General features: G+C 43.5%; 1 protein-coding gene across 3 annotated transcripts in view; it reads left to right on the top strand.

Moving 5' to 3' along the window:
• Positions 1-26,737, top strand: part of KALRN (kalirin RhoGEF kinase) — a 721,333-nt gene that overhangs the window by 257,441 nt on the left and 437,155 nt on the right. For all 3 annotated transcript variants that reach the window (XM_054575198.1, XM_054575190.1, XM_054575189.1), the window contains exons 4-5: positions 821-1,013; positions 3,378-3,890. In XM_054575198.1, coding sequence (XP_054431173.1) covers positions 821-1,013; positions 3,378-3,890 — 706 coding nt within the window. The remainder of the gene's footprint in view (positions 1-820; positions 1,014-3,377; positions 3,891-26,737) is intronic.

Genomic DNA, 26,737 nt, shown 5'->3' with positions numbered 1-26,737 from the left:
GCTACTTAATAAGTTACATAGCAACATTTTGATTCACTTAGCCTGCCCCTCTCTTAACTTACTGAAATATGCCTTTTTTATACCCTCTCATAATGGAAGTACATTAGACAACAGACTGTATCCACCTTTCTAATCTGCTCCACCTGGCTATGAGTAATCAGCATGACTCAACCACCTGATTTTTTTATAAGTTGACAAACATTTCAAACTATAAGTAATACATCTTAAATACAGTAGTGGCAAATATGTATTATTAATACTTTGTGTGTCATCTCTTATAAATTGAGAGATCAGCATAGAACTTTTTATTAAAAAAGCTTCTTTGGCCCAGTGAGTGGCAAAGTGTACCAGTGACTGCCATTGTTATGGGAATGGGGAAGCACAGCACTCATGCCAACCACTTTCCATCTCAGATTTAAGGGCGACAGAGTCCCTGTCTTTAGAGAGCTTGATTCAAATGGGGGAAACATGATTCCTCACAGCAGCAAGAGAGACAAAAACTAAATGTAAAATCAAACATAATTGTGAATACCCAAACAGTAAACACCCCAACATACGCAAATAACTATAGGGAAGGCTGAATTATTTGCTAGGTGCTAGAAAAAGGCAGAATGCCCTCAGACAGATGGAGTTAGTCTAGAAAGGTTTTCTGAAGCAGTGCATTTTAGAGTTGGATTGGAAGACAGCCAGGAGACCTGGTGTGAAGTTGGTAGGGTGGTCCAGATTAAAAGGAATGTAGATTTCCTGATGCTTTTTCACTTTGTACTTTAAAGTCCCAGCTGCCCAGAGTAACCATGCCTGACCTCTGACCTCCCCACAGTGAGGACGTGTGCAAACGTGGCTTCACCGTCATCATCGACATGCGGGGCTCAAAGTGGGACCTCATCAAGCCCCTCCTCAAGACGCTACAGGAAGCTTTTCCAGCCGAGATCCATGTGGCCCTCATCATTAAACCCGACAACTTCTGGCAGAAACAGAAGACCAACTTTGGCAGCTCCAAATTCATCTTTGAGGTGAGCCAAACTGCTCTCTTAGCACCCCCTTTCCTTCCACCACCCACACATTTCTTACTTGTGCTTCTCCATCTGCCTGACTGTGTGCATGCTGGTGGCTAGTACCTCAGGATTCCTTGGCTACTGTGGTCTTACCATTTAGTACCTGGGGAGGAATAAGAGGATCAAGAAGTTGTCCCGAATGCTCAGTGTTAGTAGGCAATTCTGTGAATGCATAAATTAGGACAATTGTTTCTTGGGGAAACTTTGTAATTTGGGTCAAATGCCTTAAAAAGAGTTTATAACCATTGATCTAGTAATTCTTCTTGGAAAAAAGTTTTAATATAAAAACAAAAGAAAACCTTTTTAAAGTCTAATTATAATCATAAACAAATAAAGGTCTACATACAAGGATGTTCATTCGTCATAGTGTTATTTGCAGTAATATACATATACATATATACATATACACGCAGACATATATAGTTTGTATTCTATCCATTAATTTTAGTGACATTAATACACAAATTCTACAGTCATTAAAATCATATTTAGTTAATATGTTAATTATATCTCAATAAAAATCATATTTAGAAAAATAGTGTCTGAAAAGTGTTTATGAAATATTATTTTAAAATGGCAGGTTATAAGATAGTATGGGCATATAATCTAAAGGTTTTTTTTAAGTGTATATATGAGGAAGACTGAGAGACATGTGAAAACGTTAGTAGATCATTAGAAGTGGCTGTATAATAGGTGATTTTTATTTTCTTCATATTTTCTATATTCTTTTATACTCAGGGAGCATATTTTTTTAAAACTAATTATCCCACACAGCAATGTGTCCCCTGAGAATTTTTAATGATAACATATCAGATTAAATCAATGATTTAGGAAACTTTCTTCCAGCTAAATTTGAGCTTTTCCCTTTTCTCAGAACTCTAGTCCTCATCTGCAAGGGGATGACTCTTGTATATGTGTGCATGTTGGAAAGGCAGAGATGCTCTTAAACTTGTAGCAACTTCCCATTCCAGCCCCTTTCCCCGCAGGGCCAGGAGCCCCTCTTGCGCTGCGGTGGCCCCAGGGGTCTGGGGCTAAGCATAACCACCTGACCACCTGAGCAAAGCAATTCTCATTCTGTTTAAATAGCACAAAAAATTGACTTGGTATAAAAACAGTTATACCCCTACCCAACATTAGGAGTCCTGTATTTTTGTAGTTTTGGTTTATTTGTACAGAGGCACTGATTACAAGCCTATATATTTATAACATGAAAAGATCAAAAGTAATCTTTCTAACAAGTCCTGAAACTTTTCTTCAGTGTAGCTGCTTAGCCCTTCCCATCTCCCTTCACCCCAAGTTGAGCCTCCTAAACAAGAAGTATAGGAGAGAGAGCTGGGGCCTCCCACTCAGAAGAGTATTTATAAAGCAGTGCCTTACAAACAACCAATGAAATACCACATGCAGCCTGAGAGTATGGATAGTTAATGAATAATTGGTGAATATAATCATGGGAGACTCCCAGGACGTGGTAAACTTGGAGCCAGACTTTAAGGGAAAAGTGCCCTGGAACAGGGCTGCTCCAAGTTTAATGCACAGAGTCCCCTGGGGATCTCATTAAATGTAGATTCTGATTCAGCATATTTGGGAGAGTTCTGAGGTGCTGCAGTTCTAACAAGCTCCCAGGTGCTTTTAATGCTGCTGGCCCTAGGGCCACACTTTGAGTGGCAAGGATCTAGACGAGCAGAGGTTTGTAGCATTGGCTGCACATTAGAATCACCTGGGGAGCTTTTAAACCTATGCGCGCCTATGCTCCAATCCAGGCCAACTAAATCAGAGAAGGGTATCTGCTACCAGGGAGAGCCTTGGTGTGGCAGGACTGCCCAGCCTGAGGCAGGAATAGACTCAGATCCTTGCAGCACAAGTATTGACACACATCGCTTAATGCAACTGTGATGATGTCCTGGGTCATGGACCTGCATGGGTTCTTAAGCTGCGGATAACTAGATCTCCACGCACTGGGTCTGTTTTTCTTCCAGCTTCTCCTGCTTCTAGCATCTGAAGCCCCATTGCAGTGGACTGGGGAGTGGGGAGGAGGAAGGTGAAGGCAGCAGAGACTTAAAGGCAGCCCTTCCTGAAATGACAAATGGGCAGGTGGAGAGGCTTTTTGAGCCAGCCAGCCAATCTACTGAAACTGCTTACCCTGGCAGATCTGTGGCTAATGCCCAGTGGGTCACGTGCCCCCCCAGGCAGGCTCTGATCATTATTATGTGGACTTCTCTTGTCCTTTCCCCTTGACTTTCTCTCCTCTCATCTACTGCTGCCCTGGTCTTCTGCTCACTCCCTCCACCTCACTGAGTCCCCCTCTCTGTGTTTGCCCTCCAGACGAGCATGGTGTCTGTGGAGGGCCTCACAAAGCTGGTGGACCCCTCCCAGCTGACCGAGGAGTTCGATGGCTCATTGGACTACAATCACGAGGAATGGATTGAGCTGCGGCTCTCCCTGGAGGAGTTCTTCAACAGCGCTGTGCACCTGCTCTCACGCCTGGAGGACCTGCAGGAGATGCTGGCCAGGAAGGAGTTCCCTGTGGATGTGGAGGGCTCTCGGCGGCTCATCGATGAGCACACACAGCTCAAGAAGAAGGTGCTGAAGGCCCCCGTGGAGGAGCTGGACCGGGAGGGGCAGCGGCTACTGCAGTGCATCCGCTGCAGTGATGGCTTCTCAGGGCGCAATTGCATCCCTGGCAGTGCTGACTTCCAGAGCCTGGTGCCCAAGATCACAAGCCTGCTAGACAAGCTGCATTCCACCCGGCAGCACCTGCACCAGATGTGGCATGTGCGCAAGCTCAAGCTGGATCAGTGCTTCCAGCTGCGGCTTTTTGAGCAGGATGCGGAGAAGGTAGGAGGGGAGCACACCCACCTGGGACTGGGGTTCAGGGAAGAGGGCACGGCTTTTTAGAGAAACTGATTGAGGCTGCTAGTCCAGCTTTCTGATTAATGACAATACTTTTGTCATAATACTTATGTGGAAAGCTTTTTTTGTTTGTTTTTTAAATGCTTACTGGTGTTAGCTGGTATGCATTTATTTCAATCTTATATCTGGTCATTGATCACTGACTTCTTAAAGCTCTCTTTATGTAGTGTTCATTGTGCCCCCGGTACTGTTCTAAGGATCAAGTGTAAATTAGCTCATTTTCATCCTCTCTAGTCCTATAAGGTAGGTGTATTATCATTATCCTATTTCACCGATGAAGAAACTGAAAGGCTAAATAACTTGGCCTAACAGGAAAGTTCAATGCAGCCCCAGAGTCCATGCTTTTCCCCAGTGCTGGACGCTGCCCGTCTCAGGACATGTAGTGAATGATTCAAACTGGCTGACCAACAAAAATAACAACTCTGTTACCAGCCACAGTAACATGACTTTGTGATTATGGCTATGCAGTGTACTTGATGGCTGAGAAGCATTTCACATGCAGAGCCTTATTTAATCTGCATGGCTTTTCCACCCTTTGAGGTGCATGGCGGCGACTCTGCTGAAGTGCAGGGAAATGGGGAACTTCTTGATCTTGGGGCTCCAGCGGCAGACTTGATGTATGAATCCCGTTGCTTTTTTTTTTTTTTTATTTTGAAGTGCAGGACTCTTTTTGGCATCCCACTTCTTTTTGAAGGTTTTTCCTCAGAGTATCAGCACTTTAGGAAGGCCCCATTTTTCCAGCAGTGAATTTTCATAGCCTTCCCCTCATCAGGGGAGATATGAGAAAGTGAAAAAGAAAAAGGTACCATATAGTGCCTCTTTGCCAAGGACACAAATGTATCTTCTCTAGGTTCTTTTCAAGCTAAAGAAGAGACTTTACTACTATATGTGCTTTAGGGTGAATGAAATGCCTCTCTTCCTAACGCTTTTCTGGAAATAATTTTAACTCGAATGCACAATACTACTCTACATCTCTCAGTGACCTGTGAATTTTACAGACAGTGTCTAATATAATGGTTTTGTGTCTTTTCAGAGCTCATGTTGAAAATGCCTCCAGATATTTTTAAGTGATAAAATCAGGATATAAAATTCCATATAATGATGATCCTAATTTATGTGAAAGTGCCAGCATAGGTATAGTTGGAAGAAAATTCACCACAATGTTAATAGTTTTGATTTCTAGGAACCAAGCTTATGGTTAATTTTAATTTCTCTGTGTAAATTTTATGTATTTTCCAATTTTTTATAACTTATAATCAGAAGAAAATCAATATATGCACTTTTAATAGAATGCATAACCGCTTTCTACAATAGGACTTTAGAACGTCATTTAAGCCAGACTTTGTAAGGGACTTGTAAAGGGGTTTCTTGCATAACCTTAGGAGTTGCAGGGTTTTCCCTGACCTTCCTGCGGGCTCCTTGAGCAGTGACCTGGCAGCCTGGGTCTGACCCCAGCCTGCTCTGGGGAGGGCCACTTGGAATACAGAATCCTGTCACTATTCACCAAGTGATGAGAAACCAGGTCAGGAACATGTTAAATAATAAAATCTACTTAAAGTCTCACAACTACCATAATTTCAAAGTAGCGATGAGCAAAAAAAAAAAAAATGATATTTTAAGGCGACAACCCTGATGTGATATGAAAATGTGTATATTTCTACTGATGTCAGAGACACAAGTGTTGCTAACAGTAATGTAGTTTGTTGCTTGCTTTCGTAATTGAAGTGAATGCTGTATGTTAGTTAGAGGGTAGTGAAAATAAAGGCATATTTTTTTCCCCATCCAAGTACATGATCTTAGAATCCAATACTCTTAAGTTTAGGTTCCGTGTACTATGATGTGCTCATACCTTAAAAAGTGTGTGCGTGCGCATGCACGTACTTGTGTATGTGTATGTGTGGTATACAGAGGGGTAGGTGAGGAGAGGGGAGAGAATATCAAAAACAAAGCAGAGAGAGTGAAAACATGCTAGGAAGAGAGCAGCCCAGGAATATTTTGATATTGAGCCAGTGGTGAAAATGCCACTCAAGCTTGACCCAGCTTCCACAGAAAATATGCTGGGTGTGGGGAAGAGGAGAAAAACAGTCCTTTTAAGTTGCTTCGAGATTAATTTATGTGTGCAGAACTAAGTGCCTCAGCTCTTGACATATTTGGTGTTTTTGAAAGGGGGTGAGGAGGGTGGTGGTTTGGGTGAGCGTTGTGTATGTGGATCCACATCTAAACAAGGCATGAGGAAATAGTTACTGCATGAGCCATGTCTGAGCCTCCTTTCTGGTGGGAGGCTTGTCGCAGGTCTCTAATTTCAGATCTGTCAAGTTCTTGGCAGTCAGAGGAGTCTAGTGATCACCCAGCTTCTATTTTTGTTAGGGGGTGTGTGCAGAGTCCCCCTTTGGCCCTGTGGGGTGACAGCCTGTTTCCCAGGGCTTGAATAATAGGCAGCGCTCCCCATTTGCCATCTGGCCCTGGAGAGCAAAGCCACCACTTACCACCTTCCCTGACCTCTGTGATGACTCCCTACATTCTTCATCTTGGGGGTGGTGGAGAGGGAGCTATTATCTCTCCCAATTAAGCATTTAGGGAGGAGGGGCTCTGTTCCACAGATAACTCATAAAGCAGGGCACCCATTCATTTAATAAACTTCTGTTGAGCATCTGTCATCAGCCCAAAACAAGGCATTTGGATAAAGACAAGTAGGCCAGAATTTTTGCCTTGGAGCAGCAAGCTGTCATAAACTGCTGTTTATTATTATTTATGTCTGCTGTATGCATCCTGCTATCCTAGACACAGCCTCTGTGATCGGGGAGTTTTTAGAGAATGGAGTATATTGCAGCTCAGAAATGACAGGAGAACCTTACTGAACAACTTGTGAGAGAGCTGGGTAATACAGAGGTAATGCAAGTAATACACAATACATCTTGCTGGAAGATGGACACCACTGCCTTAGCACTGTGCCCTCTGGTCTATAACTAATGGGCCTGTCCTCCACTGTGTTCACAGAACACAGGCCAGGTTGCTCCTCATTAGCCAGGCACAGATTATGGCTCTCTTTGCAGCCCTATTTCACAGCCAGCTGCCCCCTTAGCTGCAGTGGAACTTGTGTGATGACAGTGTCTGCTCTGTAATCACATCCCATTCCCAAAGAGAAGAGAGGCCTCTTTCTCATTAGGGGGCAGTTTGTGGTATTTAGGATCATTAAGTAGACTCATTGTAGATGTCTCCTTGGAAAAGGGAAGGCTGGGTGCTAGTCAGTTGAGGATCCTCCCTTGTCTCCTCCCCTTTCCTGGGTACCTAAGACACCTTAGACTGGTACAACTGGAAGAGACCCTGACATAGAAAACTGTCTACCTCCCCATGCATTGTAGGAAACGCAGCCTTGCCTTCCTGGTCACAGCCATGTGACCTTATTATGCCCATCTATGTGCTGATGTCAATGATAAGTATCAGAAAATACCGAATCTACCGTACCACCTGCCGTCCAATCCGGGGAAGGCCTACAATCTTCCAGTCTTTGTTGAGGAGGAGAAGTGCTAACTAGACTTAACTGATGGAGAAGCCTTTGTCTACTTTGATTCTGAAAAAAAGAAGCTATACTGATGTCTACCCAGGATACCCATACCCTAGTCTTCTCCAAAGCCATTCTAGGAAGGAGTATATTCCCACTTCCTATGGGAGAATCCCCAAGAGTGGACAAAGCTACCCAGTGGGGCTTCCAGTATTAGAATTGTGCTTATTATTAGTTTATGCATCATGTTGTGTTTGTTTCCTGTGGAAACCTGTTCTTGGGACATGCCCACACAAGATCTTTATCACAATGCTGGGGAGGATATTTAGGTACCCACCTCCTCTATGACCAAGCCACCTACCCAGAGGAGGACCTCTCATTTGCCTGTGGGACGTTGGCCTCACCATACCACCTGTGGGAAAGCTCCCTTTAAGAACCTAATTTTAAATGCCTTCCTTCATATTCATTCTTGCATGAAAAATCCTTTTCACCCATGGGTGCCATGTTCGTGCCGAAATGGAGCTGTGTGAGTGGCGGTTCAGGTTTGTCCTGGGGTGTCACCAGTGGGAGACCTTGCGTACATCTTTGACTTCTGTCACCCAATTATATTCCCAATAAAACAAAGATGAAGAATTTGGGTTAGCTTCAGTGACTTTTGACTTTTCTTCTGCTTCCACTTGCACTATTCTCATGCACAATACTCCCTCTTTGTGAAAGTGTCTTTCAATGGGAGAAGTGGGATGGCAGGGCGTATGTGTGCTCATGATAGTGGTGGTAGAGAATACGCTTGCAGGGGTCATGTCAGCATTTCCAGGGTAGTTCGATAAAGGCCTCCACCCACCCCAACCAAATGTGCCTGCTATTCTTCCTCCTTTGAAACGCTGCATTAAATGATACTTAAGCCCCTTTATAGCTCAACAATTGCATAACAATTTTTGCTTTTTTGCAATTCATTCTCCCTGTATGTTTATAGGAGGCTCTTTTCTCTTCAGGATTGTCACCTTGGGTGATGATAGAAAATAAGAAACTTTTCTCAGCAAATAGAATCATAATCTGTTGAGTTCTTTTCCTGCTTAAAAAAAAAATAGCCCAAGCTGCTGCCCAGGGTTGTTATGAGAGTCGGATGGGATAATGTATATGGTAATGCCTGGCACCATGCCCAGCCCAGCATAGCTGCTCCCTAGGCATTGGCTTCCCTGCCTTCTCCCTGCACTATTTCAGTCATGATTTACTCTTCAGTCATGTGGCACCTACTGAGACCATGCAGAGTGTCATTGATGCTACCTTCCACATGAACTTGCCCCGAATAATTTTCAATGATTCCTAATGGAAAAAAAAATCAAGAATTGAGCTTTGAAGAGAAGTCTGAAGCCACAGAGGGAAGCTATTCTCCCCAGGGGTGTGTGATAACCCCTCCCCCTGCACCAGGCACTGCCTCTGCTGCTTCACTGTTGTGAATCACTGCTCTGTCCTCAGGTTCAGGGAAGCTCAATGATTACTAGCCAGCCAAATGAAATGGAGCAAATTTTCCCTTGGTTCTCTCCTGAGTGACTATGTTTCACTGTGGCTGCAGGCTGAGCCCTGGGCTGAAAGAATGAGAGGATATGTGGTTGGTGATGACCTAGAGATGACCATAACTTTGACTTTCCAGTTACATTTTCCAGTTACATTCCTTTACATTTTGAACTTTGCTCAGGTGGTTATTTTGCTGTCTATTTGCATGTGTGTGTGTGTGTGTGTGTGTGTGTGTGTGTTGTTGGTTGCACATTCAGGCTATATGAAAAGATATGACCAAATGGTGCAGGATAGGATGGATCATAGCCCACCTCCTCTGTGCCTTTAGGGATATAAAGTAAGAGTGGGTAGTAGGGGAATAAGTTCTTGGAAGATTCTGAGACACTTGTCACCTGTTGCTTTACTTTATAGTTAAGGGTATATTTGTCTTTTTCTCCTGCCAACTTGGGGCCAGAAATACTTCTTACAGTCCATCTAAGAAAAACATCCATGCATTTTGATATTGTTGAAGGTCTATAGCAAATAAAATGTTACTTTCATGCTACTTGCCATCAGAAAATATTTATGGGGCGCACTGGGTGAAGGGCATCGCAGTAGGCAGCAGGGCTCAGCACTGAGGGTTACAGTGCCTACCGTTCTGCTGTTTGTATGTCTTGTTAACCACATTAGCAATTCAGGGCATCCCCAGGTGCCCTGTCACTGAGCAAAGTATCCACTGCTGGTTCCTACCCTCTCCCTCAAAGGCATAAACAGTTCTGATCACTCCCTAGGGCCCAAGGTAGGACCCTAAGCCTGCCTTGGGTAACGAGAACCAGCGGGGCCAGTTGTGGAAAAACTGCATTGCCTGTCCTTCCTGCTGGACCCCGGCCCACTGCCTCTTCTCTTCACCACAGCTCCAGTCCCCACGCCTCTCAAGCCAGCAGAGAGCATGACTCCATAGTCATTTGTCAAACTGAAGTGCCATTGTAGTAATTATAGTACACAGTATTTTTTGAATGTCGGTTTTTAAAGTGTTCTCACACCCCTGACCTTAAGAGCTTTTCTGGTCCAGCCCTTCCTTTTACGTAGAAAATTTTGACCCAGAAGCAGAGAGACCCACCCAGAGTTATCCATCATGGTGGGTCATCGTTTGGTCTTCCATCTACTTTGCGTGGCAGGTGTGAATGTGAGTTATCATTTTGCAGACAGGGAAATCTGAGACTTGGTGAGTTTAGGAGGTATGCCTGGGATAGAGACAAGTGGGCAGCATGGTAAGCCCTCTGCTCTGAGGCTGCCCCCCAATCTCCAGCACACATACACACCACAGCTTATCCTGCAGGAGAAAGAATGCACATGCCAGCAACCTAGGAGGTGGCTGGAGGGACTGAGGAGAAATGAGCTGTAGGAGTTATTTGACCTATGTCTTGCCTATTGCTGTGGTAAAAGGGCAAGCACCAAACAGGTCCCCAGGGGGTGTGCCAAAAAGTCTCTGTGATTCATTGCCTGAGCCCTTGGTGTTCGGAGGGAGGCTGCAAAGAGCTGTGACCTTTGGGAGCAGCCAGAAGGGCAAGGTCTTTATGGTTGATTTGTAATTTCCTGCTTTTTTTTTTGGAGAAACTCTCTGGTGCCCTCTCAATCCTGCTCTCCCTCCTCCTGGGACCAAAACCACCACCCTTTCTACCCCCTGTTGACTGGGCTCAGGGTAAGGAAGTGTGTCTGTGTTCCAGCCCAACACAGGACACAGCGTCCTGTATTATTTCCAGCTAGCTGATCCTGGGAATCTCTGCTTACTTTTTCTCATTTCCTCCCCTTGAACATTAGAAGCATTAGATTCCAAAAATAATCCAAGTCACAATGTTCTGTAAGCTGCATGTGTGAGTGTTTTCTCACAAAGCTGTTTTTCTCCTCCTTACAAACCTTTCTCCCTCGCCTTCATATTCAGCCCCACTGCATGCTCTGATCACCAGGCCTGCACCGAGAGTGGGGGTGTGGGAGCAAGCAGAGGAAGGAACGTTAGGCATGGGAGGCTTGGCTTTCTCCCAGCCCTGTCACGAGGGCTGGAAGGGGCCAAGACCTGAATTGTTGTATGTGAATAGCCTCATATGTCGCCTCTACTAATGAATGGACCCCACAGAACTGCATATATACCCCATAGTTAGCCCTTGGAACTGAGAACGTGGACACTGTATTAACAGTCCATTCCAGAATTCAGGTTGTCACACACGGATTCTGTCCACAGTAGTGTAGGTGAGCGAGGAAAAGTAGATTCTGATCAGTATAGAAGTTGTTTGAGGCACAGGAAGTAACTGAGGAACATTTGTTTGTCAACAGACATTGAGCATCTACCATGTGTCAGATCCTCAGCTAGGTGCTGGGGACCATGACTCTCCACCCCCAGCACTGGACACGGGAATAGTGTAGGGAAAATCAAGTTCAGCATTGATGTGATTCTGATACCTTGTAAGAAAAAATGGCTTAGAAATAGTAAGCACTCCAGGGATTAGACCCCTGATAGATACCGAGGTCTCTGTTCCTTACTGGGCAGAATTAGGTTTGAGGGAACTTGTGTATATGGGGGAAGGAGTGGGTAGTTTGTCCAAGATAAAAGAAAACCTTTCAGCTCTGCCCCAGTAGGGAAAGTAAAGGAAATGTTTTAAGTCCCATTTTGAAAAATGAAAGACTGAAAAAAACAAATTGAATCTGTAGGGGAGGGAACTTTTATAAGATTCCTTTCCAGGCATTTTACTTTGAAGAACCCACTTACTTTCCTTCCCTTCACCTTCTCTCCCACTCCACTGAACCCTTTCTCCTTCTTTTGCCATTGTGACCTCTCTTCTCCTTCACCTTGCATCCTATAGCCCATACTTACCCACCCTTTATGTGCCTCCATTCTCTCTGAACTTGTTGCTTAGCTTCCCTGTTGCAGCTCTGCTTCCTTCCTTGGGTGGGGCTAAGGAAGAGCTCCATGTGTGGTTCAGGCCCCTCGTGGAGGGTGGAGAGAACATAGACCAGAAGAGCTGGCAAGGGCCACTAGAAAGAGCACTGGCTTTGCAATCACAGAGACCTGGGTTTGAATCTCAGCTTAGCCACTCCTTAGCTGATAGGCTACCTGTGGCCAGTTCACTTTCTCTGAGCAGCTTCTTTATAAAATGTAGGTTTCAACACATGCCTTAGGATCATTGTATGGATTTTTAAAAAAAATGTATATAAAGGATCTAGTATGCCTAGAATCCAATAGGTGCTCAATAGACGGTAGGTTTATGGAGACAGACTTGAGCTGGGTCACATAGATGAGATCAGGAGTGGAAGAGAGGCATGGGGAGGCTTTCTTGTATGGCTTGGGTAGGGAGGGTGGAGAGTACACCCTCGTTCACAACAAGGATTCTGAGCAGACGGTAGGCAGCATATGGCAGCAGACCATGGAGGTGAGGTAGGGACCTGGTACCAGGAGAAACCAGGAAGGGACCTTGAGAAGGACCCAGTCAGTGAGTGTTAGATACAAGATCTGCTGCTAGCAGAAGGAAAGGGAAATGGAAGCATGTGATCAGGTTGGCAAGATTTTAGAACACTGTTGCTGAAGATAAGAGTCAGGCCTTTCCATGTGGGTGCACAGGGTACTGGCAAACAAATAACTGCAACATAGGGAAAGTTCACCGAGGTACCTGTCACTACTGTAGAAACAACAGAGATGGGGAAACATTCAGCCAAAGCTGGGGTTCAGGAAAAGGGAAGAGCATGAGCAAAAGCATGGCAGCCTTAAAGTACAGGGTGGCCTCTGGGAATACCCACTGTCCAGTGTGACTAGAGCTCACGCTCTATGGGGAGGAGTGCAGGAGGATGAAGTCGATTACCAGGAGTCACAACAGAGGGTTAGAAATCTAGCCACAACATTCCCAAGGGCCATGATGAGAACTGGATTCTGATTAATGGTTCAGGTCCTGCCAGGAGCATCTTAGAATATTGGAATCTCTGAATCAAACATAGGGTCTAATCCTTAACCCAGGTCAAAACTAACTCCCTTTCAGCCTTCCTTACTGCCCTGCATTCTTCTAGACTCTGATGAGCGTTACTGGGGTGGAGAAGGCCACAGCTTTGTGAGGCAGCCTGTTACACAGCACCATTTGATAGAGAGTCCTCCTCCCAGCAGGCCCGGATCTGCCTTCCTGGAGCTTTCACCGTGTGGTCCCAGCTCTGCCCTCTGAGGTCCCCCAGAACTAGTCTCTTTCTTCTCCCACAGGACAGCCCTCCAGTGACTTGGAGACAATTCTCATTGATCTTCCTGGTTTTTTCTGCTCCAGATGAACTCCCATCAGCTCTCTGGTCTATTTCCATTCGATAGGGGCTCAACTTTTCAGTGGGGCCTAACTGCCGCACTTTCAAATACTAGAAGGAATGGGGAAGGGTCTGCATTTCTTGATCCCTCCTTCACAAGTATGAAAATTATTTTGTGTATAGGTGCACTTGTTTCTTGTAGCTTAAGTTAATAAGTCTGAAACACCAAGATATTTCCACCCAGAGAATTATGTTCTGTTATTGAAATAGATTTGCTGTCTCATATGTGAATACAAGAGGATGTCTTGTCACATGACACATCAAGAAACTTTTCCAGTGTGAAAGTGTTGAGTTGACAGGTTTCTGGTATCCTGAGTTACGTGTGCCCAGGTCAGTAGTAGTCATTGTTCTTCAGGGGAAAGCCTCGTTCCAGGGTATCGACTGTTCCAATCCCATCACTGTGTTCCATGACTGTCCCAAGCAGAGCTGAAGTTCATGGTCCTATCTTGAGGAGAGTTGGAAAACCCATGGTAAAACATGCAAAAAAACATTAATTTCCTTGGAGGAAATCTGTCTCTACTTGACTCTCAGAAGGGTTCCTTTCTCCCATGACCCCACCCCCATTTCCATGTCCACCAAGAAACCTCACTTTCTTGACCTTTGGCTTACTCCCAGGCCCTCCTTAGAGATCCTTTTCTAGGATAAGAAAGGCCCTGCTCTGTGGACAAGTTGCTGATGTGGTGAGAAAAGACATCTCCTTTCTTGGCATAGAGAAACAAGGGATATTTGATTTTCTCCATGCAGATCAGGTGAGGTGACTGGTCCTACCTCATAGTGGCACTTGTCCTGCCTTAGGAAATTTCCCTGAGAGGCTGACCCTTGTCATGTGGTGTCAAGAGGACGTGCAACAAGAAGGACCTAAGACGGAGAGTGAGGCTGGGCTTGGGCATGCAGCCCCCATCATCAGGACATCCTCTTCTGTGCTCTGCACCCTCTGCCTTCTCATGCCTTTGTTTACACTACCCTCCCTCCCACTCTGCTTACTGAAACCCTACCCGAGCTGACTGTCCCGCTCAGATGCTACTCTACCTCCTCCTCCTGTTTGGAGGTTGTCTTTCTCTCCACTGGGAGCCCTTATTCAGCCCACTCAAACTGGCCCTGTTCCAACCCATCTCGTATGATAGCTTTATGCCAAATGATGCTTAATTTATGCTCAAAGGCCTCATTCCCTCAATTATATTGCAGATTCTTGGAGACCAGAGTCAGTGTCTTAGACAAGTCTGGGTTCCTGCAGACATATAGTCAGCGCCAAATAAAACAATGGACCATGGCACAGCCTGTGCTCACTAGGCTGCCTGATGGAGCAAAACTTTTGTGAGCGCTCAGAGCTGGCACCAGAGCACCACCTACTGCTGAGTGGTGGTTTCAAGGGACGCTGCTCTGACGGGTGTTAGCAAGTTTCATCTTACAACGGTGCAATTTGGAGGCAGGGAATCTAGTCCTGGGCCTTTTATACTAATCCAAGTGTAAGCAGATGAGGTGACAGTGGGAGTGGAAGGGAGAAGAGCGAACCCTGGAGACACTGAGGGAAAGAAAATGAATCAGGTGACTGACCGGCTGGATGTCAGGGAGAAAGGAGAGCTCAGATAACCACAGGCCTTCATATTAGGATGGTGACAGTAGGATGGGAGTAGAAGAAAATCCAGAAAACATTTTGGAAGAAGGATGGATAACTAAATTAAACTCAAATTTTAATTTATTTTAAGACACAGGAAAGCGAGGGATGTTATCTGGTTATTGCATATCTGTCCTAGACTTAGGACGAGGAAGGAAGGGAAAATGGCACTATCTAAACACAGAAATTCACCCTAGTCCGCTGAATAAGATTGTTAAGGGAATGGAGGGTTTTGAGTATTGATCGAGCTCTTTATTCCAGAAGTCCTTCTTGAGCTCCTGCAGGGTATGCTCTGCTGGCTGGGGTCTGGCAGCTGGGAACAAGACCAGCACCTCCTCCTGACAGTGCCTAAGCCTGGCTCCTGTGTGGGCCCTCACCTGCCTGAGCCTGTTGCTGAAGCTGCTGCTGGAAGGGGGGTGAAGGGGGAAAGAGGAGCTCTAGCTGTCTTCCTCAGCTCAAGCAAGGTCAAGACCACCTAGCACAGACCTCTTCCAGCATAGCACCTGCCCCCTTCTCTCAAGAGAATGACTCCTGAAGGAGAGCTATCTCCTGCTTAGCCTTTGTGAATTTTTCCGCCAGATGTGCAAGTCATTGGCACAGCTGATTTTAGTATGCATGGGAGGATGGATGTGATATCCAGCAGACACTCCATTTTTGCAGTTAACAGTAATAACAGTTACCGATTACCGAGTGCATCCTGTATGCCAGAAACAAACATTAGCTCAACTAAATGAACTTGCCAAGGGCCAGATCTCAGTTCATGCCTAAATTTAGCTATGGGATAAAGTTGGGCACTATTTTCTTAGCTTGAATTTAGTAGGATTTGACCTCTGGAGTTCTACATTTTGGGAAGTGAGTGAAGCACATTCCCTCATTCTGTTCCTGAAAATATTTTATCAGCATCTGTGGTTCAGATGGAAGGAATTTGGCCCCTAGGAGTCAATATCCCGGGGCTGCCTGTGCTGACTCCTGGCTTGGTTGTTCCTGTTTCTCGTCTGCTTGATTTACTGCCTCCTGAATAACCATTTGTTCCCCATAGGGAGGATACTATGTGTATTGCCAGTGCTGCAGGGGATTCAGTCCCTCCAGCAAACAGACTGGAAATGCAAAAAACAAAAACAAAAACAAAACCCTTATTTAAGGTCTGAAAATATTTACATTAATAATGGACTTGGTGAGACTTTTCATTACATCACTTAGCATGAGGAAGGCAAGAGCAAAGAGAGAGGCCTTTTAAGGCCTAACATAACCATGTGCTTTCCCAGGCAGAGCTACATTGTGGCTCATTTTTAAGGACAGTGTGGGATTTTTAGTATGAAGTTTTACAGCCTGGGTTTCTCAAATCAAAAAGCTACTCCTTTTTGCGACTGCCAGCCTATCCTGTTTGAACCCAGAGGAAATAGAAAGGAATTAACATGCATTCAGTATCTACTATGTGTCATACACTGTGCTGGACACCTTTCATATGTTATCTTTACCTCCTCCTTTATATTTATCTTCTTTGACCAAGACATTGAAGGGTTTGTGAGAGAAGGGAGTGGAGAGGGGAAAGAGGGAGTAGAGGGAGGTGAAGAACCCTTAAATGGTGAGAAATCTATGTGTTTGTCATTTTTGCTTGTGAGATCAGGCCTGGCTTGGACTCCCCTTTGCAATGGGATAAATGTCTGTCTGCGGTCTGGGTAGACATCCAGTTCAGGGTTAAAAGTGAAATTGACTATATCACTGCCCTTCAGTGCCTGCCCACTGTGGCTGACTAAAGGCCCAGTTCCTCTGCCTTTCAACCTTTGCCCCTTTTCTACCTAATCTCTCCCTGTCTCTTACCACCCCTTCTCCCTATTCACTTCATGCCCTAGGGTTCTTTGTACTTCTCTCTTCCAAGTTGTTATAAGCCTCCAAGCCTTTGCTCAAGCTATTTTCTCATTAAGATTCCCTTCTCATTTATACCTTCTTCACCCAGATCCTGTTCTCTTTCAAGTGTTGTTCATCTGTTGCTACTTTCTGGAAGCCATCCATCCTCTTCCCTACCTGTACCTCTACCATGTTGTACCAAGTGTTCCTCTACAATCAGCCCATAGTATACACTTTCATAGTACCTTCAACACTTAAAATTGACAGAATATTGAATACATTTGTACCCCGCACTAGACTTTGATCTTAATCACTTATAATCCGTTTCTAATTCAATGTCTGGAGTACAGTGGGTACTCAATAAGTGAATAAAATATGCTAAGCATCATGAACATGACACTATACATATGAGGATACTTTTGGCTATAAGAAGCAGGAAATTAGACTTCATTGCAGTGTTCTATATTTTAATCCATTTTGTCCCTTTCCCTCCTATTTTTTTTAAATATGTTAATCATGGTGATTTTGAAAGTCTTATCTGCTAATTCATAGCCTGATCATCTCTGGGTCTTTTTATTGACTATTTTCCTTTTTAAATTATATTTTATTGATTATGCTATTACAGTTGTCCTGACTCTCCCCTCTTTGTCCTATTCCACCCAGCACCCTACACCGCCTCAGGCAATCCCCCTACCATTGTTCATGCCATGGGTCATGCATATAAATTCTTTGGTTACGCCATGTCCTGCACTGTACTTTACATCCCCGTGGCTATTCTGTAACTACCTATTTGTACTTCTTAATCCCCTCACCTCTTCACCCATTCCGCATACACCCTCCTCCCATCTGGCAACCATTAAAACGCTCTCCACATCCATCCTTCTGTCTCTGAAAGTCTCGTCTGCTTAGTTTGTTTTTTAGATTCAATTGTTGATAGATAAGTATTCATTGCCATTTTATTGTTCATAGTTTTGATCTCTTTTTCTTAAATAAGTCCCTTTAATATTTCATATAATAATAGTTTGGTGACGATGTAGTCCTTTACTTTTTTCTTGTCTGGGAAGCTCTTTATCTGCCCTTTGATTCTAAACGAGATCTTTGCTGGGAAGAGCAGTCTTAGCTATAGTTCTCTGCTTTTCATGACTTTGAATATTTCTTGCCAATCTCTTTCAGTCTGCAAAATTTCTTTTGAGAAATCAGCCAACAGTCTTATGGGAACTCCCCTTCAGGTAACTAACTGCTTTTTCTCTTGCTGCTTTTAAGATTCTCTCTTTATCTTTAACCTTTGGCATTTTAATTATGATGTGTTTTGGAGTGGACCTCTTTGCATCCATCTTGTTTGAGACTCTCTGTGCTTCCTGGACTTGCATGTCAATTTCCTTCACCAAATTAGGGAGGTTTTCTTTCATTACTTTTAAAACACATTTCCCATCTCTTGCTCTTTCTCTCCTCCTTCTGGCACCCCTATGATGAAAATGTTGGATCTCTTGAAGTTGTCCCAGAGGCTTCTTATACTACCCTCATATTTTCAGATTCTTTTTTCTTCTTATTGTTCCGGTTGGTTGTTTCTTGCTCCCTTATGTTCCAAATCATTGACTTGATTCTTGGCTTCACCTACTCTACTGTTGTCTCCCTGCAAATTGTTCTTCATTTCAATTAGTGTATCCTTTGCTTCTGACTAGATTTTTTTTATGCTGCTGAGGTCCTCACTAAGTTCCTTGAGCGTCCATATAACCAGTGTTTTGAACTTTGCATCTGATGGATTGCTTGTCTCCATTTTGGTTAGCTCTTTTTCTGGAATTTTGATCTGTTCTTTCATTTGGGCAATGTTTCTTTGTCTCCTTGTTTTGGTAGCCTTCCTATATTTGTTTCTATATATTACGTAGAGCTGCTTTGACTCCATGTTTGGATAGTGTGGCCTAATGTAGTAGATGTCCTATAGGATCCAGCAGCACAGCCTCCCCTATCACCCCAGCTGGGTACTTGAGGTGTGCCCTTCATGTGTGTAGAGTAACCCTCCTCTTATAGTTGAGCCTTGGTTGTTGTTGGCAGATCAATGTGAGAGATTTACCCAGGCCAGTCAGCTGCAAGGATTGGCTGTGACCACTTACCACCAACCTCTGTCCTCTTTGGAGGATCAGCTGTGCAGGGGCAGTGCGGTGGTGCTCCAATATGGTCTATAGCTGGTCACTGGGTGTGCTGGCCTTGGGGTTTCCCAGGTGGTGCAGACCAAGCTCAGCCCCCACCTGTGTTTTGCCCAGGGCCACCCTGCCTGAGATGGCTGCTACTTGTGCTGGGCTTGGAGATTCCCAGTCAAAGCCAAGCTGTGAATCTAGGCTAGCTGTTGCTAGTGCTGGGCCTGGGGCTCACTGAGGCCAGCTGTTGCTTCTTTGAGAAGGTTTAGAAAGTTGTGAAGCGTGAGCCAAGACTAACCGTTCATATGGAAAAGCATCTGGGGTGGACCCATAATTTGAGTGCACCGGCCTCTGGGGATCTCCAAGGCAGGTCAACAATGTTAGCCAGGTTGATGGAGTCTCAGATATGGCACCAGCTTGCCAGCTCTGTAGCTCTGTGGGGAAAGGGCTTAGAAAAGGGACAATGGCCTCTGCGCATCTTGATGCATGACACTTCATTTTCTCCCAGTATGACACTGGTGCCTTTCAAGCTGCTACCTGGGTGCTGGAACTCAGAGGGAGTGAGTCTGAGTAGGTGAGTCCATGTGTGGGTTCTTTAGCAGGAACTGCTTGGGGATCCCGAAGTTTCTAGCACTGACTCAATCCCCACCAGCTTTTGCAGCCAGAAGTTGTGGGTACTGAGCTTCCTGGCATCGGAACACTGGGACGGAGGCCTTCATGTGGGTCTAGGACTCCTCATTCCCAAGATACACTTCCCAAATTTCCATCCACCGTGTATGAGTGGATGTACCTTCCTCACCTGTGCCCCTCCTACCAGTATGGATGGATGTGGTTTCTTTAATTTCATAGTTGTCAGACTTCCATTCAGCTCGATTTCTGATTGTTCTGAGTAATGGTTGTTCTATATTTTTATTTGTAATTTTGATGTGGTTGTGCAAAAAGGCAAGCCAAGCCTGCCTATGCTGCCATCTGACTATTTTATTTTTTGGTTAACAATCACTTTTCTCTGCTTCTTCGTATATCTAGCAATTTATATTGTATACTGGATATTATAAATGATACTTTTTTTAGACCCTCGATTAGGCTGTCTTTCTCTACATACTCTTTAGTATTGTTCTGGATGCAGTTACATTACTGGCAGATCGTGATCAGGTTGAGCCTTGGTTTAGTCTTTGCTGTGGCAGACCTACTTCCATCTCCTCATTAATCATAGGGTATAGCCCTTATCCTTTGGATATGGTTTTTAATCATACAGCCTGGTCTTTCTGGGGTCCCAATTCAAAGCCCAGAGTGCTCACAAAAGTCTCTTCACATTAAGAACTCCCAACATTTCCCCATCTCTGAGTAACCTCTATCACTTCTGTTTACTTCTCAATATCCTCCATCTCCCACAGCTGTTCTCTGCCACATATTCGGGATTCTTGCCTTGCATAGGCACAGTTTACGACGTGGGCAAGGGCCTGAAGGAAATTTTAATGAAGAATTTTTTAGGGCTCCTTTTCTTATCTTCCTCCTATCCTATCACTGAAATTTCAACCATTTTACCAGCTCTGAACTCTAATCTCTGTTTTCTTACACCCATCAAGACTGCTGATTTCTTCTCAACTCTATTTTCCTGCTCCACAGTTTGGAAAATACCCTCAAGGAGAAATCCAGGATGGATATGGGGCTTAATGTATGCTTATCTTCCTTCAAGAACCATTGGTCATTTACCATTGATTTCAACAAGTTTATAAGTGGGTTAAATCTGATACCAGCTACCCAATGTTGGACAGACCATAAATCTTCTCATGCACTGTTTAAATAAAAATACAAGTGCATCCGAATCACCTGGAGTGCACCTACTGAGTCAGAATCTCAAAGGTAGGGCCTAGGAAGCCAAGTCATTTTTTTTTTAAGAAACCACTTCCAATAATGCTGAATGAAGGTTTGTGAACTACTGTGAGTAGTGAGTTTGGAGGAAAGAGAAATCAGTATGGGCTCAATTGATCAAAGAAGGCATCAGGAGGAGGTGAGACTTCAGTTGTATTTCAAAGGATGGGCATAATTTGCATATTTGGGTGAGGAGCATTTCAGGAGGGGAAAGACATGAACATTAAAATGGAGGTGGCAATGAGTATGGTATATGTGTTTGTATGACGATGAATAGATTAAGGCTGGAAAAGATGCGTAGTGTCGGACAGTGGTGTAAAATAATAGGGAAAGGCAGATTTGGACCAGTCGGGGAGGAAGGAGGCAGCTTGAATGTCAGAATAAAGAGATTGAATTTTGCATTGTAGATGACAAATAGCAGCAATAATATTTATTTATTATGTATGTGTGTATGTATTTATTTATTTGCCAAGGGAATGACATGGTAAAAGCAGTATGCTAGAGCAGTGGACCTGTTGGGGTTAGATGGCTTGGTACAAGGGAGAAAACACAGTTAGGGAGACCAGTAAGAAGCTGATTGCAACAATCTAGGCAGGGGGTTTAGGGGTAAGTGGCAGCAGCAATGGAAAGGAAAGGGTATATTTCAGAGTTATTTGAGGAAAGAAAGAACAAATGGAGTGAAGATGTGGGAACTCAGTAGATGGTAATATTTTCAAGGAAAAGACATTAGTTGGAGAAGATGCTGTAGAATATTCATATTGAGTCCACAGACACCATGTGACCAGGAATAGTCTGAAATTTAGGTAGATATTAGGGAGACAATTTGATAGGGATTTGAAAGCATGGACTTTGGAGTTTTACAGACCTAGATATGAGTTTTCAATATGCCAATTGAGTTGTCAGTATGTGACGTTGGCCAAGTTATTTAATCTCTTTGAATCTGTTTCTTTAACTAGAAAAAGGTGGTGCTGATGGTATCTACTACCTAATAAGGCTGATCAGAGGATTGAGATAATGTGTGTGAAGCTCATTGTACAGAGCCTGGCACATATTCTTGTCAGTTATCTGGAAGTTCAGGTTAGCGGGCATGCTGGAACAGAGGAAGTTGTATGGGATTAAGTTTCAGATGGACACTAAATTCTAAATTTACCTTCATCACTTACAAGCTGTGTGATCTATGGCAATTTACTTCCCCTCTTTGTATTGAGTTTTCAGCATGTTTAAAATGCAATTAACAATACCTTCTTTGTAGCATTATAAGGACTACATGTGATAATCTATGGAGGTACTTGGCACAAGGCCTGGCACATGAAACAGGAAATACTTAATTCATGTTGTTGAAGTTGTGAGCCTGGATGGATTTTCAAATGGGCAAGCTTGATGAATAAAGGGCAGAGGACTGATGGCCAAATCTCGAGACTCTCACAGTAAGGGTTTAGGGAACAGGAAAAGAAGCCATGAAGTGGCAGCCGGAGAAATGGAAGTATGTTTGGATAAATTAGTGTAGGATCGGAGGATTGGTGAACTTTTAAAATCAGAGTGTTTCTATTGTTTTTGTCTTGCTGACACTAGACATTGTGTGTCAAGGAAGAGAGTGTGGGTGTGTAAAAAGGCTGGTTCTCCTGAGAGAATTTAGCGTTGGATAGACCTGAGAAAGCAGGAGGGAAAAGTGCATCATGTTTGCAGCCAATGGCCTACCCCTGAAAATGACCTCATTCAAGGGCCAGAGAGAGTAGAACATCAGAAAGGGCTGCATCAGATCAAAGGGAAGGAGAAGTGGCTGCATGAAGAACTCAAAAAGGACTGATTTTCACTGTGGTTGCAGACTTAAGAACATAGTAAAGGCAGGACATGTTACAGGTTAAGGAGAAAGTGGTTGGAGAAAAAACAAAGGCAGCAAGGGCAGAGCACACTTCTGAAAATTTGGTGATGACTGGAAGGATAGATGGAATGAAGCTCTGAGCATAATGGAAGGTGGAGCAACTGGGTTAAGAGCATCAGCACTGGGACTAAGCATGTTGGGTTTGAATCTCGGCTCTGCCACTTATTAGCTGTGTGGCATTGGGCAAGTTAATTGACCTCTCTGTTCCTTAGTTTCCCAGTCTGTAAAATGAAGATGATAATGTCGGGGGCTCATATTAGGGAGATAATTATGAGGTTATTAAGAGGATTAATGTATGTAAAGTGCTAGAACAATGGCTGCAACAAAGTGAGCATCCAAAAATCATTTGTTGTTGTTACCATTATCATAAATGCTGTTATTAAGAGAAATCTGAAATGGAAAAGGAGGATGGAGGAAGGGAAGACGAGGAGAGGCACATTACTGTTGTACATACATATAGTTTGGCTCTGGAATATGGATACATCACCTACCAAGAAGTCTTCCTAGACTCCTGTAAGTGTTCTGACTTAGCAGACTACTATGGGCCACCTTTGGCATGGATCAACTCAGGATGACATAAGATGGGAACTATGGCTTACCAGCAGGACAATCCTTGTGCAGTCCAGCTCAGGTGCAAGCAGACAAGATCCATAAAGGGCAGCTCAGAAACTGCCATAGTTTAAAAACTCTGTGTCACACAGGAGCCAATAGCTCTTGTAACAACTCCATTGGCATAGCTTCCAGGTTGCCCACAATGGACATGTCAGCTACAAGAGTCACTCCACTCAGGGAAGCCCAAGATATGGGGTCCCCATCAAATATCTGTAGTTCATTGTTAACTCTTCAGTTAGGCACAGTTTACTAACTGGGCGGTTGTTTAGTAATGTGTTAACACATACTATCTTCATCTGTTTTCAGGAAAAGAGAACTAGAGTGTTAACTGAACATCAGATTATCATGCAGAAGGATAAAGGGTTTTGTTAACCCATTGCTCACAGTGGGACATTTACCCGTTTTATAGAGAAACTGGGGCAGTTCTAGATGTGAGCATCATGCTAGTATATTAGATCTGAGATTTGGGAATTTGGGTGTAGAGGGACCAAGAAATGTGGTGGGGGATCTGTAGCATATTTGCAGGTCAGAGACACAGCCTGGTCTGTGAAATGGTTTGGTATCTGGCTGATTCCTGAGGTTACAGTGATGAGGTTTCCCAGGTAACCAGGCCAAGTCATCTTCCCGGAGCAGCTGGAGTTATGGTGAAAGATACAAAATGGCTTCTCTTTTATACAACATATTAAAGTGTTCCTGTTGGCATGCCAAAACCCTAAAGGAAAGCAGGCAGAGCCCAGAGAATCTTCCCTCTCTCAATAGATATTTGTTGACAACTACAGTCTATCGGGTACTAATCCCAAACGCCTTTCCTATCTCCATAGATACCAGTGGAAAGATGGTCTCTTAGAACCTTGAATTCCTTTGGCTCTCAAGCCTTGAAAAACACAGGAGACACAAGGTGTCAAATTCCCTTCAGTCAAGAATTCTGGGAACCTAGAAACTAGGTTCACATTTTGGGGTCCTTCATTTTTTCCTCTTTATTTGCCCCACTTCAGAAAAGCAGGAAAGCTCAATCTTAGGAGAGTAGATAATTGAAAACCAGGTTGAAGGGGCTTAAGGGTACTGGGCCAGAACACATGCACACAGTCTGTGTGTGGCCCTATTTGCACAAGAACATGCAACCCCAGGGCTAGTCAGAGTTCACGTGAAAGCACAATTGTAAAGTGGGGAAATTTGCTTTTGGTTCCCGCCCACTTCTCATTTTAGGGCTTCTCTCCTTCTGTCCAGGGCTCCACCACATTTTAGGATCTCATCCCTTAATTGTTTTCACAAAGGGCCTTGCTTTCTTACTTGAGCTATTTTTTTATTAGGATAAACTAATTCCAGGAAGGGTTGCAGGTATAATGCATTTTAATGAGAATCTCTTCTGAGTGAAAAACTGTTGAGAGCCAAAGAGATTGAGTGTCTAATAGTGACTTGCTAGGCTGCACAGGGAGGGCAGGAGGACAAGAAAGAGTACCCCCAGGCAAAGCCCTGAGAGTGCGTATGGGTCTCTGAGTCCTGTGTGAGCAAGGGTGCCCACACGGCCCCTGAGTGTATGTCAAGGTGGAGGCAGTGGGAGGATGCATGGGTGTTCATGGTCCGTGTAGCACCCTGTGGTTGTTCTGGGGGTGCATCTCCAAGAGTGTTGGGCTGTGGATGTGTTCATGTACGAGCTGCAGGTGTGATTCTCATTAACCCATGGTGATTTCTCAGTGAGGTGAACCTACTGCAACTCTAAATCCACCTTTTCAACTATGTTGTGGTCTAATGAAAACATTGGGGAAATATGTGCAATGGAATATGCTCTGCTTACTCCGTGGGTTTTAAAATCAAATGTGGCACTTAGCAAAGCTTGAAGCCATTGTCTTTTTTTTTTCAGTATTATCATTTTGTTTTATTTTAAATGTATTTCTTTTTAATTTTTCAAATACATTTGTCTCGATTTGAAGCCATTGTCTTGTTTGTATCTCACTACTACTCCGCTAAATTTGAAATAATGTAAATTGTCACCCCCCATTTTACAGGTATGGAAACTGAGGTTCAGACCAATATCCTAACCTGTCACAGTTTATACAGCAGAATCTGCACCAGAACCCAGGTCTCCTGTAATACTTTATTTTTTAAGGTAAAATAAAAGGCTGCTTTTTGACAGTGTTAAAGTAATTTTGAATATTACTCTGTTCTTTGCACCCTAAAACACATCAAAGTTTATTGTGGAATTGATTGCACATCAGTCAATTCCAGACATAGCAAGGTTTGCCTGCTCAGAGGTTGTTAGTACTCTTTAGAGCACAGGCTCTTATGGATGTGTCATAGGGTACAGGGGACACGGGTGATACTAGGATGTCCATATTTAGGCGAAGAAAGTCCATTGGTTGTCTTCTGTCCTTTTAACTCATCAGAGCTGAATATGAGCAACTTAAAAACCAATATAATCTATAATTACAAACAGTAGGTGGTAACATGTTTTGAAAGTTAAAGATCTAAATCAGACACCATTGCCAAATTTGGCAAATGAAGAAAATAAGCCCAAGATTCTTAACTAATATCTTTGTTCTATGAAATAGTTTATATTTCACTAAAACAGAATAGAACAATAATAACCTTTTAGCCGTCTCATCTTCAAAAGAAGAGGAAAAGGTTCCTTGGTATTTCCCTTATTTGCATTTAAATAGATCCTTGTATCATTTGCTATATATTAAGAATCAAATTTTATATTTTTATTGAATTTTAGCCAGCATAAAAAAATTACTTCATTAAAAGCAACCCATGAAAAAAAGAAAAAGAAAAAAACCCATAGTACCTAATCATGAATTCACATGGCCAGAGTTTGCTACATTCTCCTGATTTGTGGCAATTATTTTGAGAAATAAAAAAAATTTACATTTGAGTATATTAAAATGAAACAGAAGAACAGAAGTTATAACATTGAACATACTTAATATTCAAAATTACTTTAACACTGTCAAAAAGCAGCCTTTTATTTTACCTTAAAAAATAAAGTATTACGAAAACAATAATTAAAAAAAACCCAAGTAGTGTATATGTAACATCTGTCTTCTTAATTAGATAAAATTACGTTGGTTTCCAAACAAGAGATAAAATTTTCATTATTTAGACATGAATTTTCCTTTCAGAGGAATGTTATTGTTATATTACATTTTGTTGAACCTACCATTTGCAGATTATCCAAAAAAAAAAAAAAGATTCAAAATGTTAGAATCCAGGTTTCCTTACCTATAAAATGGGGATGGGTTAGGGCTGAGGAGAGAGGAGGAGGCTGGGTGTTGGAGAGTGATTTACTCCAGGATAGGGATAGCACCTTACTTCATCTGGGACCCTGAAATGTCCTGGTGGCTGCATATTGAGGGGTAGCTACCCTGTGGAGCCCATACAAAGTGGAGGAGGTAGGGCAGTATTCCAAGAGCCTGGTTCAACAGGCACTCAGTGAATGTGCATTGATTGGGTAGAACGAATGAATTCTAGACACTGGGCTTT

This window comes from Pteronotus mesoamericanus, unplaced genomic scaffold, assembly GCF_021234165.1.
Source record: "Pteronotus mesoamericanus isolate MK-2021 breed Mesoamerican mustached bat unplaced genomic scaffold, CSHL_Meso_final contig_27, whole genome shotgun sequence".
NCBI lineage: Eukaryota > Metazoa > Chordata > Mammalia > Chiroptera > Mormoopidae > Pteronotus > Pteronotus mesoamericanus.
Note: the sequence above shows the minus strand (reverse complement) of the source record. Positions and strands in the feature narration are given on the sequence as shown.